The 15,754-nt window shown below is 41.8% G+C and overlaps 1 protein-coding gene across 5 annotated transcripts in view; it reads right to left on the reverse strand.

Annotated features, from left to right (window-relative positions):
• TMEM266 (transmembrane protein 266) overlaps positions 1-15,754 on the reverse strand; it is a 65,217-nt gene that overhangs the window by 32,732 nt on the left and 16,731 nt on the right. For all 5 annotated transcript variants that reach the window (XM_033161359.1, XM_033161355.1, XM_033161358.1 and 2 more), the window contains 2 exons: positions 7,929-8,083; positions 2,034-2,107 (listed from right to left, as the gene is read on the reverse strand). In XM_033161359.1, coding sequence (XP_033017250.1) covers positions 2,034-2,107; positions 7,929-8,083 — 229 coding nt within the window. The remainder of the gene's footprint in view (positions 1-2,033; positions 2,108-7,928; positions 8,084-15,754) is intronic.

The following is a 15,754-nucleotide window of genomic DNA, read 5'->3' on the forward strand; positions in this document are numbered from 1 at the left end:
GTAGAAACACACAAACACACCCAGGATATTCTACACCTCTTTTAACATTAATCAACTAAATCCAATAATGCACTAAAGTATGGGGGCAGAGCTGAGCCAGTCAAGGGTCTACTTAAATCAATGCTGATCCCCTGCCAAGTGAGGGGCCCAATCAAGACCCCACTACTGCATGGAGCTAGCACAGCCACCCACCCTCCCTTCTGTCCTAACTGGCAGAAGCCAGCAGGGATTCAAGTGTGAAGGAGGCTCACCTGCTCTAATCGTCTCTGGACAAGGTTAGGACTGCTCTGAAGTCTGAACACTTCATTTAATAATTTGAAGTAAACCCTAGCAATAAAAATACTGAGTCAAAATCCACAGTAACAGCAAAATTTATCAGCCCAAACTACACAAGATATGAAGGAAAATCTTAAAATAAGTCTATAGTCAACACATCAGACCAAACACACCAAATATCAAATTGCACTGAGACTGACCAACCCTCAAACAATTCACGTTAATAAGGCCTGACAACAAAACACAAACACCAGTTCCCAATTACCATAAAAAATAATGAATCTAACCCCAAATCAAATTCATTGTTATGGGAAAAGGAGGAAAAGCCATTTCATTATCCATGTTCTCCAGTTTATGCATGGTATTAATATATTTTTTCCTCTTAGCTTTCTACTATTCCCACTTTAGTGTTCCTTCCAAGGAAACTGCTCTCCTGGAGCCCAAATTTTGCTCATTCAGAACTTTTTTCAGTTGTATGGCATCCTTTTTGAACTGTACAGCATAATTAGAATGTGACCACAGCATGAAGCCTTTGTTCTACGAATTCTTATGGCTGCAACCTTCGGAATTCCCCAATGTAGAGAGAAACATAATTGGAAATATTAAGAAAAACGTAATATTTATCTTCACATCTGTCCATCTTGAAGAGGCTCATCATCAAGTAGCAAACATGTTAAACAGCATTGCACAATAAAATAGTAATTAAAAGCCAGTCTTACCAACAGCCCCCCCCCCCCCTATCTGCTAAAAACAGCTTGGAGGGTTCCAAATGCCTTCTGGAATAAGACTGCCTTTATTTGCTGTAAAGAGGCTACTAGCAAGGGGCAGATCATGCTTCTCCCGTGACGAAGTTTCAAAACATAGATGCCACTATGAAAAAGGGCGTCCTTTGAATAACCTTCTGCCACATCTGTGATGAAGGACTCTAAAGTAGAGCCTTCAGTGCAGTTATAAACAAGTAGCCAGATTTTCTGGGAGAAGGTGGTTCTTCAGTTACTCTGCACCCAGATGATTTAGAGATTTAAAAAGGTAATGATCAGCATCGGGGGCGGGGGAACAAACTTGGTCCAAGAAGGAGCTGGGAGTCAATGCAGATATTTCAAGATGGCTGCTGTGTGCTGTCTGTGGTCAACTCCTGTTGATAACCTAGAAGCTGCATTATACTCCAGCTGCACTTTCTAAGAAATATTTAAAATACAACCTCATGCACTAACATGTCATATTATAAATATTAATTATTTATTGAATTTATATACCGCCCTATACTCGGGGATGTCAGGGTGGTTCTCAGAATAAAATCAAGATACCTACCACATAATATCTAATAAAAATAAAAACAACCACCCAATAGCCGCCACCCCCAAACCGTTTTAAAAGGGCATAGGGCGTAAATCGGATCAACCAAAGGCCTGGTTTAAAAGGAGCCTTTTTGCCTGGCACCTAAAGGTGTATAATGATGGCACCAGCCAAACTTCCCTGGTGAGAGCATTCCACAAACGGGTAGCCACTGCAGAAAAGGCCTGTTCTCATGTTGCCACCCTCCGGACCTCTCAAGAAGGGCCCCAGAAGGTGATCTCAGGGTTTGTGTAAGTTCATATGGAAAGATGCAGTTCTTGAGGTATTGTGGTCCTGAGGTAACTAAGACAATTTAGGTGCCTAGATATACAACTGAACACATTTCCTAAGGAAGTACTAACCAGTTTCTCAGTCATATTTTCCTTTGTCACACAATTCACTTACTTTCACATTTCACTTACCTCTGAAAAGAACACAGAGAGTATAACTAGACTGATCCAGTGAATAACTCCAGCAAACTGTGATGCATTTGAAACTGAAATTAAATAAAGATTATTATGAAGCATCATTTTGGTTTCCCAGCATGCAAGTTGCACATTATACATAATGATCCAAACATTCTGAAGCCTGCCTTGATTAAGGCTGACCCCCCAGGAGACTGTGGGCCAAATCTGGGTTGGGAGAGAAGGGACAAGATGATGAAAGAAGTGAACTCACCACCAATTGCAGAAACACTGGTAAATTATTCACAGCTAGTACACAACATTAGAGATATAGGCTCAGTCAAGGCATAACACCAATTGTGGTTTTTATTAACACTCATTTGGAATGCACACCTTGGTTTAAGCTTCACTAAAGCTTAACATGATTTACAGTTACTTGTCTGCTCCAATTTTCCATCTTCTCAGCTCTCCCATCTCTGAGCCTCAGGCACATATTCTCCCTTACTGGCACAGGATCAGACATTTCACCTCCATTTTCAATTAGCTGCAATTAGCATTACTGCCCAAACCCAACCGTGGTTAATCTTAACTATACAGTAGTTTATTGAAACAAATCAGGTTTATAAACTATGGTTCCAAGTTTGGCTTCTTTCAGTAAACAAGTCCAAGATTCGGGATTCAAAAGGTGCCAAAAGTAGAATATAAGAGCCAAGAACGAATTAAAGTCACTCAGCGCCCATGACTGCATGTAATGCTAGACCAAATCTGTCAGGAATGTTTTGATGGTGTTTCCTGCTTGGCAGGGGGTTGGACTGGATGGCCATGGGGTCTCTTCCAACTCTAGGATTCTATGAAATCAAAGTTTAGTTTGAATGCACTGCCTTGCAGGAAGAAGAATGCAGTTGCTATGTTCATCCATGGTCCTTTACCTCAGCACAGAAAGCTCTGGTTTAGGGTTGGAACTCAGCATTGTGGTTAATCTCCTTAACCATGATTTGTAGCCAAGGTTTGTTAACCGTAATTCCACACAGAGCTAAAAGACCCAGGGAGTAATAAAGTGGGTATGGGCTCCTCTTTGGAAGCCAGCATGCTTGTGTCATTACAAGACCACATGCCACGAGACTGATCTACAATTTTACCTGCATTAAGCCTTCCTTTGTCCTCATGTAGACGGTAGGAAAGGCATATTACTAAACAACCATGTTTAATGCTGGATGTAGGTGGGGAACAGAACATGCCATGTTTTAGACTTGCTGTTTTGAGGTTCTGTAGCTGGTGCCAGAGAAGAAGCCAATAAGCCTGGTAACCCGTTTGGTGCCTGCACGTGACGGATTAATTAGTAGTTTGGAGGGAGGACTCAGGAAAGCGACAATAAGCACAGTTTATCTTTATTTACCATGATCACAGTGCAATACATCCCATGAGAGAAAAGATGTTGGCCTTATATCTGGATGCATGAAAGGAAAACTCCAAGTTAGCCATCTGCCAGCACAAAGCAGACCTTAGAAAATACATTGGACTCTTGCTGTGATGCAAGTCTCTCTCAGGAGCCTTTAGGTAGACCAATTTCCCCTCTTTATGTCACAAATGTTTCATGTGTAGTAAAGTGTTAAAAAAACTTTGGGAATACATACGAGTTTTGTTTTCCTCTCAATAAGGAAAAAAAACTTCAAGTTTTCCGTGTTGTGTGCAGGAATAGAAAAAATGCAATACTGTAGCAGAATATTAATCTGTTTGAGTCACTTTTAGGTTTTTTTTTAATATAAATATCCTATAACTCCACTACCTATGCAATGTTGCACTGGCACATTTATAGCCCTGTCTCCATATTGTGAAATGCTAAGAGAAAGAAGGGAAAAACCTCAGCTACAATGTACATTTTCAGCAACATCCTGATGGCTGCAATAAAGGGAAATGGAAAAATGCTATCAACAAGGCATAAACCCGTATGTTGGAAGGAATAAAGGAATGTGAAACATTCTGTCTGCCCTCTTGTGTTCAACTAAAGATGTGCAGAATGGAAAACATGCAAGACAATAAAATGTTTTTATTGCACCCCCCTCCTCCAAGCCAGTATTGACTGTGAATGCTAATGGGTATTCTAAAGAGCCATACAATGAAAAGATCATCAGTTGCATCATTCATTCATTCATTCATTCATTCATTCATTCATTCATTCTATTTTTGACATTTATAGGCTGCCCTGTAACAAGTGTTCTCTGGGCAGCTTACAGAATAAAAACAAACAAGTTTAAAAAATAAATAAAAGGACTAATAAAATAAAAAGTGGTGCAGCATTAAAAACTAACTAAAAATGAATATTAAGATTAAAAACAAAGTGCAAATAATAACACAAAAGAGCTGGAACTAATTTAAAAACTACAGCTAGATTTATATGGCCTGGGATTTTTTAAAGGTTTTCGAAAGACATGAACGTATGCACTAGGATGAGGCTTGCTAGAGAGGGCATTCATTCTACAACAACTGGGGGGGGGGGGCTGGCACTGAAAAGGTCACCAGCCTATAGCCACCATGGCTCTCCCTAGTGAGGAAACCCAAAGAACGGCCTCTGGTGATGACTGCAAACTCTGGGGTAGATACATATGGGAATAGGCAAAACCCCATTCTAAAAGCCTCATTAATGAAGGCCACTTTAGGTCTACACACAACTTTATGAAAAACCTCAATTTCCAGAAGCATTACAGTGGTACCTCAGTTTTCGAATGTCTAGAAATTTGAACGTTTCGGTTTCCAAAGGCCGAAAACCTGGAAGTAACTGCTTCCGTTTTCGACCACTTTTCGGAAGTCAAACGTGCTGTGCAACTGAGTTTTCCGTAAGTAAATGCTTCTGGAAGTACAGTAAATGCTTCGGTTTTTGAACATTTCGGAAGTCAAATGGTCTTCCAGAACGGATTACGTTCGAAAACCAAGGTACCACTGTATATTGGTTGTCAAGCTGCTTTATAGATTTGTGAATTAGTTTAACAACATTATTTGGTATATTTTGTATACACTTATAGTGCAATCACATCTTACAGAGGAATGGAGAAGAGTATTGGCTGGCTGAAATTCTGAACGTGTAATATGTGCTAGTTGTTGTGCTAGAAAGATATACCGTATTTACTCAAATCTAATGCTCACCATTTTGGCCAAATTACGTTGCAAAAATCAAGGTGCACATTCGATTTGATGTCACATTTACATTCACCAGGAAATATTTTTTTTGTTTCAAGGTTCTTAAAACTGAGGTGCACATTAGATTCAATGGCACATTAGACTTGAGTAAATACAGTACAGCATTAACATGAAGGAAAGGGGATGTAGGGAGAATTTTTCTGCTTCCCCACTTCCAGCCACTCTTTGAAGACTGGAAAAGGGACCCTCTTAAGAATATTAGGGAGCGGACTTCCGGTGCTTCCTGCCTTAATGAATGCAGCTCTCATGCTAGTGGAGATTGTTTGCGGAGGAAAACAAGGATGATTTGGGAGTAACTGTCCTTGCAAGCTTCCCGCAGGGCCCGGGGGGAGTGAGTGCCACTCGCAGATCGTCTTGATAAGTGGCTCTCACTCTGGTATGGAACCCGAGAGGCAGGAGACGCTGAGTGTAAAAGCGCTTCGCATTTCGGTAAGCCCCCCCCCCACGCAGCCATGAAGAGCAGAGGTGCTTCTGTTTATTAAGATGATATTGGCTCTAATTTACAGACAGGTGCAGGATGAAGGGGACAAGATTATAAACTGCCAAGTGAATCCCATTACTGGGTTGCAACATTTCAAACTGGAAAGATTTCCTTCGTTGAAAAATACGGTATATGAGGGGGGAGGGGATCTTTTTTTAAAAAATCATATTTATTGAGTATTTTATACACAAAGATCTTTTACCCTTTTTTATACTATATTTGCTACATAAAAGAGAACGGAATTATATTTATGGATTAATATGAAAATAGAACTGTGTGAGAACACTGAAATGATTTAAAGCATCTAACTTCCACTGGACGGCAATTCGGATTATGGCCTTTGAAGATCTGGCGGGATCTAGGAATTGGAAGGAGAACTGGAAACTCGCCCAGAGCCATGGTGGGACACCAGATCACTCCCTTACTCACTCACAACCAACAAAGAAGAAGAGAAAGATCGGAAAAGCAGAAGCAGAGGTGCTGCTGCAGGACATGATTAGAACAATGAAGAAACAAATGGGAAAATAAACATCTCACACAGGGAATTCACAAGATACAGAACTCTCCTTGCGGAAAAAAATCTTTTTATTAAATATCTCAACACGAATGGAAGTAAAGAACTCTGTAGCTATGGATAAAGGACTAAGATCAGGACTGAATGCAATTGGATTAACTAAGATTTCAGAAGCAGGGGAAAATAAGAACTTTGCATCCCCAAACCCTGCACACGGGAAGTCACTCAAAATTTATAATTGGCTGTATAATTGATCTATATTTAGATGGGAATGGTAATATGAAATTGATAAAATGTGGCTGTTATTGGATTTTAATAACTGAAAACGAATAAAAAATATTTTTTAAAAAAGAGTATGGGGGTGGGCAGGGTAAGCATGGCTGTTTTTGCAGTCTTCCAATGAGGACAAGACCATATTAAAAATGAACAGAAGATTTTAGCTAGAGTTCATTCATTTTCAGCTTTGTAATCTTGTTATACATAAAGATGGCCTAGCCCTAGACATTCTGTTATTGCACCCGTAACCTAGTTTTCCGGCACCATGTGGCACCTAGATTTTCTAACTGAGTTTCTAACACCGATCTGCACCAGTTCCCAATTTGTTACCAGGTCAAGTTCAAGGTGTTACTTGTTAGGATTTTTATGCAGCTGATGCTGCTGGTGTGATTAGTATAAATCACATGAGATGTCTGAGAAGAGTGTGAGAATGGAAGACTGTCTTATCTCTTCCGTCTGAGCGTGTTATTGCAAATGTACTTTCACTTTGGCAGTATGCAACAGTTGTTCTGCCAGAGCTTGGAGAACACAGACTTGATTATGGATTGTCTGTATAGAATGTAAATAAAATGTACCGGTAGTTTAGATTTATGGACATTTCTTTCTTCTTGCTGTATGATGCTAGAAGACTTGTGTGCACTTTTCAGATGAAAAGTGTTTCAGAGAGGCACTCTGGAGATGAAAGGACATGCCATACCAGAGACGTGCCCAGAGACACTCAGAGGTCCTGGGAGGTCGCCGTCTCCCCATGAGCGTTTTCCCAACATTACTATGGACATATAAAGCCCATAACAGAACAGTAATATATTCTCCATAAATCTTTAATGGTTTAGTCAAGCATGCAATCAGAGTAAAATTTCATTTAATTATACATATCAAATTAATTCCCCCCGCCCCAGTATTTCCCCAGATTATTATAAGCTCCAGCCTCATTTCAGACAACTCGATATATTGAAATACTGCAATGTTTAGCTGGTGATATATTGCAATGTTGAAAATCATATATTTCCCAGCCCTATTAATTACTCTGGAAGACCAACCAACCCCATAGTGCTGCCGGTGGGGGGAAAAGAATTCAAATGTACTTCTGAATGGGACAGGTGGGGAGACAGTGGGTAATGTTAGGTCTGGGATGAGTCCCAAAGGAATATCAGCACATCAGAGGTTCACAAAATTCCATATACTTCACACTTCATACAATCTAGACCAGGCTTCCTCAAACTTGGTCCTCCAGATGTTTTGAGACTACCATTCCCATCATCCCTGACCACTGGTCCTGCTAGCTAGGGATCATGGCAGTTGTAGGCCAAAAACATCTGGAGGGCTACGGTTGAGGAAGCCTGATCTAGATACTATTTCCAAGCTATTTCTGCCCACCCACCTGCAACCCATAGTGCATTAGCCTCAATATAATTAGTTTCAGGAAAAAGAAAAACCTGCTACTCACACTGGAGAAGCTTTATATCTATTAGGAGTTCCAGAGTCAGCAGGATCACCACCAATACTACACAGGCTACCAGGAAACTGTTGAGACTTGCACTGAGCAAAAATACCTGCCACACAGCAGCTCGCCTCCCACAGCACGGTTTAAGCCAGTTAGATCTGAAGAAAGAAAAACAGGGGAAAGAAGGGAAGAAAAGAGACAGGAAAAAAGGAAGATAGGTAAAGAGTAACAGGACAGAAACTGTACAGCTGTCTGTATGAGCAGAAGGAATCTCAGGTGCTTTGGTTTCTGGTCTCTGAAAAGTACCCTCTGAATATTCATATTTTCTGTTTGGTCAACCTGTACAATACAAAAAAAGTAGGAATCTCTGGGTACATTTTACATTACAAGTGAAATTCTTGTTTAGACAAGCCTACTTAGATGCTTATAAGGTTGAGGTAATTTTAATCTGTTTCAGTATTTTAATTTTTGTATGTTGCCAATTTTTATTAATTGTATTGTTTTACCTTTTTGTCAGCCATTTTACAATCAAGCAGTATATAAATTCTGTGAAATAATAATAAAAAACCAACTCTTACTGGAATGATGAATGTCTGTATCTCTCTGTTTTCTTTTACTTCTTTGTAATTGCTCTGCAAGTAGCACAGAACTGGACACCTGGCAAATCAACGCTTCCATATAAAAATACTATTCCTTTTCAGAGGGATAGCTGTGCTAGTCTGTTGCCCATCTCTACATCAGACCACATGTAGAGATGCTAAGACTCCACCACCCACCACCTCTGATCATCAGCCAAGCCGGCTTAGGCTGATGGAGTCCAGTAACATCTAAAGGGCCACAGATTTCCCCATTAGAGGTAAACTGTGAAACAAAAGGAGTGACATCACCATACAGAACAATCTTCTTTTAAAAGATTCTACATGCCACTGCAGATGTGCTGTGCTATGAAAATCATAGAATTGTAGAGTTGGAAGGGACCCTGGGGGTCATCTAGTCCAACCCCCTGCAATGCAGGAATCTATTTGTACAACATGGATTAAGAGTCTCATGTTCTACCAGCTGAGCTACCCCACTAGGGTTAGCAGCATTACTGTTTCCATTTTCTAAATTCACAGCTTCTTGACAAGACATTTTAAACTTAAACCGAGCAACTACGTGGGTTCTGTAAATGATCTTACTAACACTACATTACTGCTTTGTCTTTCTCTACATTTTACACCATTTTCATGAGTGGTATCTCTGGTTATGAACTTAATTCGTTCGGGAGGTCCGTTCTTAACCTGAAACCATTCTTAACCTGAGGTACCACTTTAGCTAATGGGACCTCCCGCTGCCACTGCCGCCTGTTTTGTTCTCATCCTGGGGCAAAGTTCACAACCCGGAGCAACTACTTCCGGGTTAGCGGAGTCTGTAACCGGAAGTGTTTGCAACCCGAGGTACCACTATACAACTCTGCTTTTTAACTCTTGACTTTTCCTATAAATTTCCCAGAATGGACAGCAGAGGGCAGAGATGCATGTCTTTACAGAGATGGTACAATATGACATTTTAATTTCAATCTGACGGATAGGTTTTGCAAAAGAAAATTGAGAGCAGTAATGGAACTGGCACAGGTTTGTATTGCCAATGATAAAAGATGTGCCGAGAGCCAGAAGTGACCTTACTTTATTGTTTACTTACATAGAGTCATGTTTGCCATTCATCAGAAGTGTTCGAAGTTATATATAAATGTTTAAAAAGCTTGTATTATCTAAACATATTTAACAGCAAATCAGCAGAAAAGTACAAATTTAAAAGAGTCACCAGCCATTATCAAACTATAGCAAACATTTTCAAGAAGAAAAATATTCTGTTGGCATTGAAGAAAGAGGTGGCCAACTGAGATTTCCCAAGGATGGGCTGTACTCCTGCAGAATCAAGCCACTTTGGGGCAAAGGAGCATTCATTCAAATGAAACTTTAAATAACGCCCATGAATTAGAATAGAGTCTGAGGTTAAAAACCAACAACATGCCACCACAAAACAGTCAAGAGGGCAACCTCCTGGCTGCATGACAGACAGACACATCACAACTGGTTGAAGTTGTCCATGTGGCGACAGTAATTCTAAGGGAGGGGGAAACTATGAACAACAGAGAGATGGTCAAGTGGTCAAGCTTGCCAAATCCCAGAGACTTCTGGGAACATGTTCCTGAAGTGAAAAATGTAGCCCTCAGCTGAAAGTATTACATTTACCTCCCACCGCCCTTAAATCAGTTATTGAGTGACATGCCTGTGTTCTACCCCACATAAATCATGCTACTTGCTTTAAAATGTATGAGAGAATACTGATACGGTACAGGCAAAACAATGATTCACACAAAAGGGCCGGTTCAGCATGCTATGGGTGCCACAAATAAACATTTTTTAAAAGCACATGCCACATAAGGCAGCCAATCCTGTCACAGTAGCAAAGGTTGTTTATCTGCAGTGGCTCAGAAAACACTCAAGCGAGATTTTCACCACAAGTCTGTGGTGTGTAGAGGGAAAGCTGCCTGGACCACTTGGCAAGGCTCTGTGTAATAGTGACCCCATGACAACAGCTGTATTTAAGCGCTATGACACAAGAACATACAAACATGCCTCACACAGGGTCAGACTCTTGGGTCCATCTAGCTCAGTATTGTCTACACTGACTGGCAGTGGCTCTCCAGGACTTCAGACCAGGAAACAATCCAGTTTCTACCTGGAGATGCCAGGGATTGAACCTGGGACAGTCTGCTTGCAAAGCAAGCACTCTACCACTGAGGTAGGGCCCGGTTCCATCCTACTGCATAGATTAAAAAGGAGAGCTAAGCTGTAGTAATATTTTTATTCCACTCTTCTCCCAGGAGCAATCCACACACCTTTTAATCATCAAAACAATGATCCAGTAAGGTAGGTTAGGCTGAGAGGTAACAGCCAGCTTCAGGTAACCACTGAGCTTTGTACAAGTCAAAATGTGATCCATCACAGCACTCTGACAGTAGTTCCTCCACCAGACAAACACTTTGTCAATGTAACCTGAAATTTGCAACACAGGAAGAGAAGACATTTTTTGCCCACTGACTCCTCTAACTAGATGCAGTTCTCCAGGGTTTCATGGTCCTTCTGGATGCAAAGCATGTGCTGTACCAATGAGCTAACAGTTCTCCAATTCTGGAAATGCATGATAGTGGCCCTGGAGATGCAGATCCTGAAATAATGTAACCCTGCACCAGGGCACTCACTACCTAAAGCAGGGGTCCTCAAACTTTTTAAACAGGGGGCCAGTTCACTATCCCTCAGACACTGTTGAGGGCCAGACTATAGTTTGGAAAAAATATGAATGAATTCCTATGCACACTGCACATACTTTGTTTGTGGTGCACAATACAGTGGCGCCTCGCTAGACGAAAATAATTCGTTCTGCAAGTATCTTCGTCTAGCGATTTTTTCGTCTAGCGAAGCACCGATACAAAATAGCGGTTTTCGCGACCCCCCCCAAAAAATTCGTCTTGCGAGGCAGCCCCATAGACTTTTTCGTCTTGCGGGGCAGCCTTCCGCTAGCGAATGCCTTTCGTCTAGCGAGTTTTTCGTCTAGCGAGGCATTCGTCTAGCGGGGCACCACTGTATTTACAATATACTGGGAAACTATGGTCAGCAGCTTCTAAGGAAGCAAGGACACTAAAAAAAAATTCTTTAAAATATACTGAGTGGGAAAGGTCAGGAATGCCACTATAGAAGAGAAGGAAGAAAAGCACATCTTTCAACATTCATCTCTGTGTAAAGCCAATCTGTCATCAGCTCAGATTTTTTGTAATACACTAGTATTTAAATGAATGCTCAACATGGAGCAAGAGTGGGAAAAGATTACCATATTTCTTTGGTAATGAGCCACTACAAACACTTCAATTCAGGCTGCTAACAGCTGCCCTGTTTCCGCTTCCTTGACTTGGGTGGGGGGAATCCTCTACTCCAACATGCCGCATTGTGGCATATTAACAGGTACACTGTTTTGCTCAGTATGATTTGAAGATCACAAAACAGAAAAGAAATAGGTCACTTAAGGATGGACAGATGCAAGCCAACCCTTCAGTGTAAAAAAAATGATTTTAAGGAGATGAGGATACAGAAACCTAGGAGCTGTTTGCTACAGGAGCACATGGATGAATTGGAGTATTTTAAGAGGATTATCATTTCACATTTACTAATTTATATCATCTGTATACTCATAGTGATCCCATTTTTCAGTTCACAGGCTTATGTAGCCAAAATATCAACAAGCCACGCATAATGGTATAAGCCAACTTGGCGGTTAGGGAGAAACACTCCTAAAAGCAGCCCAGTGAGAACAGAGGGCACTCAATGGCTACAGAATGCTGACAGCTGAAGTGAGAGGGGGAACGCAATAGAGTATCCAGAAAAAACAAGTCACAAGTCATTGTCTGGATAGGTCATTTCAAGCATTATCCAGTTTAGCTGCCATATTTCATGTTCTCGCAAATCTGCACAACCAAATTTGGAAAGTCACAAGAGGGGTTTTCTCACTGTCTTCCCTGCAAATGATGCAGCATGGATCCAGAAATCCTATCAGCATTTCCCTCCAGCTGAAAACCCTTACCCAAATACTAGATGGCCTATTTATAGGACCTTTCTTGCAAAACAGACCCAACTACATGATCTGCTTTAGGTTATAGGACAAGAGTGAAACCAAGATTGACAATTAACAAACATTAGGCACTTGCCACTAGGAAGATAGGTTAAAACAAAGGTCAGATATAGGCTTACAGACTGTATGCAGTTGTCCAAAATTTAGCCTGTTGCACTCGTTCTTGTTATTATTTAATGTGTATACAGCCCTTCATCCGAGTATCACAGGGCAGTTCACAACACAAAAATACAAAATGAGAACATAAGAATTCAGGTTAAAAGCAAAAGAAGAATAAAAACATTTCTAACTCAAGGTTGGGGGAATGAAATTGCCTCCTCTCCCCCAATGAAATAAGGCCCGAGTTTATAATAAGTATGAACTCCTGTTTTTGCTGGAACATTTTGTTTCAGGGTAGATAGGTTACTGCCCAATCACAGCTACATTAAAACTCTGGATTTCTCACGAGCAGTAGCAATCACTTCTCTTTCAAAACGCAAAATGAACCTGGAAGTCCCTTCTCCAGACAGTGGGTGATACACTCTGCACTTAAAACTACAATGAACAAACCAAACACTATGGCCACCAGTGCTCCCATCACTCATTGGCTGAACACCAAAGTATGGAACAGTCTGAGTGAAAACTGGCCGACAGTTTGTTGACGCCATTCACATCAAAATATGTCCTTGGGGTCGATGTCAAAGCTGCCCAAGAAATCCAAGCCTTTAATGCAGCTGCGACGGCACTGCAGTGCCCATACCACAAGCAATGCTTGGCAGGGGGTTGGACTGGATGGCCCTTGTGGTCTCTTCCAACTCTATGACTCTATGTCTGCCATAAACTTACTGGGCGGTCAAGAGGCAAGCCACACTCTTGGCTTCTTTCCTCCACCCCAACTGCAGTAGGGAATAAAATTAACCTATTTTGCAGGATTCATGTAGCATATTTACATCAGGATAACATATGCAAATGACTTTGAACAATAAAAATGCTTTGTATAACACTATTAAGTTTTTTTGTATCCTTGAACTTATGCTTCAGCTTTCTTCTGAATAAACATTGCTTTTGGGGGGGATTATTCAAAACATTTCTTGTTCAGAAACATAACTGTTTGAAGCATGTACTGTAAACACAGTATGCAGGAAAGTCGCCTCAGTTAAATACAGAAAAAGTGTCTAGATATGTCAGTTTTATTCCTGAGCATCTTCATTCCTGACATTATGTTGGCAACCTCAAAGCAATTGGAAACTCTCATACCAAAATTCCACATAGACAGCAGCACTGCATGTATTGGGATGTCAACTCACCACACCAGTTAAGGAGCCTTAAAACCTTTCAAGGAATGTGGTGGTGAGGAGCCCAGTATGAGTGGGAACTTTTCACAGGATACAGAGGCGTCTTTTCCATTTGGTTTAATGGCACCCTGCGCTGCAGCGCACGCTCAGCAGCGGTGTCCAGGAACAGCTGCATCTGTGCCGCTTGTGTTTGTGTCGGGGTGGCAAGCGAGGCGCTGCCACTTAAGCAGCCGGCTCCTGGCACCCGGCACGTCATGCCACCCCGCCAGCTAATTCGCCTGGTGGGGGGAGTGGTTTGCCATGTTTAAATGGCAGCGGGCAGGCTGCGCAGACCATTCGCCTCCTCTCTGCCATCCGCAGCGAAGGGCGGGTGTCAAGTTGGAGCGTGGGGGGAGGGGGAGGTGGTCTTCCAGGCTCGTCTGGGGGGGCAGGCGCTTGGCTGGCGTGCGTGCGTGCGTGCTGCCCCCCCGCCTCCTTTGGCTGTGCCGTGTGGCCTCTATGACCCCGAGGTTCCGAACGCAGATGACACGGATTACGAGGCTCAGTTACAGAAGCAGCAGCAAGAGGCGGCAGAGAAGCAGAGGAGAGCGCTGCATGCGCAGCCCCAGCTCTGGCGGACGGAGTTCAGCGGCCACAGCAGGAGCAGGAGCAGGAACCGCAATATGAAGCACTGCCTTGAAGCAGCAAGTGCAACCAGCTGCTTTCCCTTGCTCCTGCTTTGAGAAGTCAGGCAAACACACAGCAAGAGTAAGCAAGTGGGTTCTGGGGCTCAGCAGGGACCCCCCTGTTGGGGTTGGGGGCTTTGGCATGTGCCTCGTGATGCAAATGCAGGATACGTATTTGTCTTATTTAATATTCTTTGTTACAGTATTGGGAACACACTTCTTTGGCGGGGGTGGGGGGAATCAAGTTCTGTAAGGACAGGTAACAGAAGGCACCCCACCTATCAAGGCTTTGCTGGAGAGAAAATGTGTTTGAAGATCTGCATAAATTTAACCTTCTCCACCTGCTCCACTTTCTTCTTCTTCCCAGGAGGGCTGAGGGGTTAAAATGAGAAGGAGCTGGATTTGTTTTGATCGCTGTCAGTTTATTAATCTTTAAATCCTACCTAAGATAAAATGGATCAGCCCTATGGATAGATATTAAAAGAGTGTGTGTGTGTGAGAGAGAGAGAGAGAGAGAGAATTTATCAATAAGCATATTATGTTTAGTGTTGGTGTGTCAGGTATGTATAAGTTTTCTTTCTTTTCAATGTTTATTTTTTCTTTTTTAATGTATGGGTTGTGTTTTTTAATTGTACTTGTATTATGTATTTGTTGTTTATTGTGGAAAACGAATAAAAAAAATTTTTAAAAAGAGAGAGAGAGAGAGAGATATCAGACATGAGCAGCTTTTGGGCTGAGTGGCAAGGCTAGGCTTACTGGTATTTACAAGTTGTATGGCAAGTTTGCAGCAAGATCATATGCATAACATCCCATTGTAAAGCAACTTGGAAAAAAAGAATATGGGAATGCAGTACAGTTAAAAAACTAAAGCTTTTGTGTGCATGCACACAAAAACTTATACCCAGAACAAATGTGGTGGTGTTGTATACTTAATAGTAAGTGCAATGTTAATAAACAAGCAACTAAAAAAAGGTTTGCTTATGCTTCCTGTTTTCTTTCCTCAAGCAGAGACAACTCCGGGGAACCTTTCCTTAAAAAGTTCAACAACTTTGGGGGCCCCCCTTAAAAAAGGTTGACAACTCTGGGAAATGGGGGGGGGCGCCGCTGCCGGAGGGATCTTTGCACCACGGCGCCGGATATGCTTAAGAACGGCCCTGACAGGATAATTTTCCAAGTGGAGACTTCTTAACAACAGGCCCCAATTTACTGGCTGTGGCATCCT

This window comes from Lacerta agilis, chromosome 9, assembly GCF_009819535.1.
Source record: "Lacerta agilis isolate rLacAgi1 chromosome 9, rLacAgi1.pri, whole genome shotgun sequence".
In the NCBI taxonomy this organism is placed as follows: domain Eukaryota; kingdom Metazoa; phylum Chordata; class Lepidosauria; order Squamata; family Lacertidae; genus Lacerta; species Lacerta agilis.